Here is a 3,395-nt window from a genome sequence, read left to right as displayed (position 1 = left end):
CTACTCACCGAAGATGGGGGGTGGTGTGGGGCAGAGGGTTGCTGACCCTAAAGCCCTCCCCGTTTAGACGCGTAATGTTAGGTCGTGCGTCTGTCACAGCACAGCGATTCCTTCATTCCTCTGCGTTTGGGGGGGTTCTTCATGTCACAGAAATAATGGTGACAAAATGAGGCTGGGACTGTGCTGTGTACAGGAGCATTTCTGGGTGCTTTGAAACATCCTGGAAGAGGCAGCACCGGGGATTGAACTGCCCTACTTTGAGCTCAGAAATGATTTATGATGCGGGGCAAGTTTGCTAAAATTCCCTTTGTTTCCTTCTTGAAAATCTGCCATCTGACCAGGAGAAAAGCACATGCATTTATGCTGATTTTTGTTCTTCAGAAAGCCCTACGGCATTCTTTTGTTCTCAAATGAAACCTGACATGGATGTAGTCCTGAGTGAGGGACACGCTTTGATGGGGGAGAAGTGAATACAAATGGTGCATCTGGAGCAATGCATCCTTGCTGTGGTGCAAAAGCTATTCTGTCCGTGGCTAGCAAGCTCCTCAAAGTCTTACCGGAGGAAACAAAGGCTGCTGGCATCGCCTTAGCCAGGCAGAAGCTGCGGAAAGGATTTCAAACACCGCCGTGTGAAAATGCTTCCCGTACCCCAAAAAGCAGGGGGTGAGAGTGCAGCCCACCCCAGCCCTCTGTCAGAGCTGCCGTTGCTTCACGCGCAGGTGGGGACACAGAGCATCCCCTTCCAGTGCTGGGGGGGCAGGCAGGGCCCGTGCTCCCATGTGGATTCCGAGTGTGGCACTAGGGGTGCTCCCTGGGGGCCCGGTTCCTGGAGGGGGGTACTCAGTGCTTCAGGAGACACCAAACTCCTTTGAAGCTTTCCCAGGCAGGTGCCCCCGTCCTCAAACTGGGACCCAGGCACTGTCAGGATTGAAGGCTGCAGCAGCAGAACGTAGTGCAGAGAATGCTCTTGGGGATCAGACCAAATGACCTGGTGGATCATCGTCTTCATCTGTAATTTATCTAATTCTGAGTGTAATAACTGTGTTTCCTGCTCTAGTAGTTTAGTCCTTACGCGATCGTTTAAATAAACCCGCGAGGTCAGATATGCATATATCCTGGTGTGCCAAAGGGCTGAATCTCCTGACTTCACCGGGAAGGTTTCTCTCAGTATACGATTGCTTTGAGCCTCGCCCCCTTTCCCCCTGTGAACACACTTTGGAATCGAAAGGGAAATTCATTGTAAGAACCTCGGTGTATTACATTTGTATTCCCAGGCATAGTACTGCATCAGTCAGGAAATTTAAAGGAATGTTCAATATAGCATCTGTAGCTTGTGCACCTATGTACAGATATTTGGGGACCATATGCTTAACACATGCAAGAGGGAAATTTGCTGCCAAGCGCACAAGGGCTTGAGTTTTATAGATGCTGTTTGAATTCCTGCTTGGAATTTACCAGCGTAGCCGTGTTTAAACACGATGGACTAGAGCACTGTGTTAAGACGGCTTCTGCTTCCTCATCATGCCGCTGAGGGCCAGGAGTGAGTTATTTACGTGGGCAGATTTCCTTCCACTTGTGACTGTTAGGGGCAAGCAAGGAGGGGACAGAGTGGCCAATCTGTCCACACCGCATGTGCAAGGGAGTAGGCAGACCGGGTGGTGATTCAGGCAGGAAGAACGGGCTTCGGGCTTTGCTGGCTTCATCGGTCTCTTCTCTTTCCTTTCAGATATATGTTGGGGAAAGGAGGAAAGCGGAAGTTTGACGAGCATGAAGATGGGTTGGAAGGCAAAGTGGTGTCTCCTACTGATGGTCCCTCTAAGGTGTCTTACACCTTACAGCGTCAGACTATCTTCAACATTTCCCTTATGAAACTTTATAACCACAGGCCATTAACCGAGCCAAGCTTGCAAAAGACAGTTTTAATTAACAACATGTTGAGGCGAATCCAGGAAGAACTCAAACAAGAAGGCAGCTTGAGGCCTGTGTTCATGACCGCTTCGCAGCCCGCCGACCCTCTCAGCGACAACTTCCGCGAGGCCCAGCCGGCGTTCAGCCATCTCGCCTCCCAGCCCCTTCTCCCCACTGACTTCGTTAGCACTACGCCCCTGGAGTCTTGCCTCACCCCAGCCTCTTTGCTCGAGGACGACACTTTTTGCACTTCCCCGACTGCCCAGCACGATGGTCCGACAAAACCACCACCTCCTGCTCTCCAACCAGTAAAGGACAGCTTCTCTTCAGCCTTGGACGAAATCGAGGAGCTTTGTCCAGCACCTACCTCCGCAGAGGCAGTAGCAGCCGAAACAGCAGCCGACGACTCTAAAGACCACCCCAGCGAGTCCAACGTTCAAAAGCCCGAGGGCCTCCCGGAGAGCAGAACGGCCGAATCGAAACTCATGGACTCGCTACCTGGCAACTTTGAGATAACAACTTCCACGGGTTTCCTCACAGACTTGACCCTAGATGATATTCTGTTCGCTGACATTGATACGTCCATGTATGATTTTGACCCCTGCACGTCTGCCACAGGGGCTGCCTCAAAAATGGCTCCTGTCTCAGCAGATGAGCTCCTAAAAACTCTCGCTCCGTACAGCAGTCAACCAGTAACTCCAAATCAGCCTTTCAAAATGGACCTCACAGAACTGGATCACATCATGGAGGTGCTTGTTGGGTCTTAAAATATAGAAATATAGCAACTTTTTTTTTTTTTTTTTAATTTTAAGTACCAGTATATACACTTGGTAGTATTTCCATAGTCCCTCCCACCCCCGATTCACAGCACTGTGCATGCGTCCTTGCTTGCCTTTTTTGAAAAGAAAAGGATCACACTAGTTTTTGCTTCAAGCAGAGTTGGAGTGCCTTCATCCATGTATGACCACTTCTAATGTATTTTTTTTAAAGTGGTTCCTCAAGGAAGACCGAATATCCTGGTATAGGAAAGAATATGTATTGTAGACAATGTTATGTTATTACAAAAAAAGAAAAAAGAAAAAAAAAAAAATTGTAAAAGCTAAGCACAAGGATTATGTTGGGGAAAGCTGTAAATTGCATGTGCATATTTGTCTATTTTTTCTATAAGTTTTATTGCAAGAGGTAAAAAATTTTATTATTTAGATAATCTCAATACCATTTTAGCCCTGTATAGGTTGACTTAGCAATTCAGCCTTTTGGAGGCATTAACCTGCTCCTCTTTAAGTAAGTGTTGCATTTACATGGCTGTTTAGAAACTGCTGCCCAAATTTATTTTATATTTTTGTACAGATTCTGCAGTTTATGATATTGTTTTTTCTAAAAACAAATGCTGTTTATACACACAAAAAAAATAGCTATTTTGATAGGATTTGCTCACATAGTTCCTGCATAATTCAGATGTACAAGAACCACTTGTACTTTTATAC

At 47.1% G+C, this 3,395-nt stretch overlaps 1 protein-coding gene across 1 annotated transcript; it reads left to right on the top strand.

Moving 5' to 3' along the window:
• Nucleotides 1–1,730: 1,730 nt before the first annotated feature.
• On the top strand, nucleotides 1,731–2,694 carry SERTAD2 (SERTA domain containing 2). Its single transcript, XM_009821234.2, has one exon. It carries the CDS (start codon nucleotides 1,731–1,733, stop codon nucleotides 2,673–2,675), a length of 945 nt encoding a protein of 314 aa, XP_009819536.1. The 3' UTR covers nucleotides 2,676–2,694.
• Nucleotides 2,695–3,395: the final 701 nt, after the last annotated feature.

The sequence above is a fragment of the Gavia stellata genome, chromosome 23, assembly GCF_030936135.1.
Source record: "Gavia stellata isolate bGavSte3 chromosome 23, bGavSte3.hap2, whole genome shotgun sequence".
Taxonomy (NCBI): domain Eukaryota; kingdom Metazoa; phylum Chordata; class Aves; order Gaviiformes; family Gaviidae; genus Gavia; species Gavia stellata.
This window is presented reverse-complemented; position numbering and strand designations above follow the sequence as displayed.

Bases quoted from the DNA above. Each gene is read 5' to 3' on its own strand.
- SERTAD2 (XM_009821234.2), top strand. From the start codon at position 1,731: ATGTTGGGGAAAGGAGGAAAGCGGAAGTTTGACGAGCATGAAGATGGG.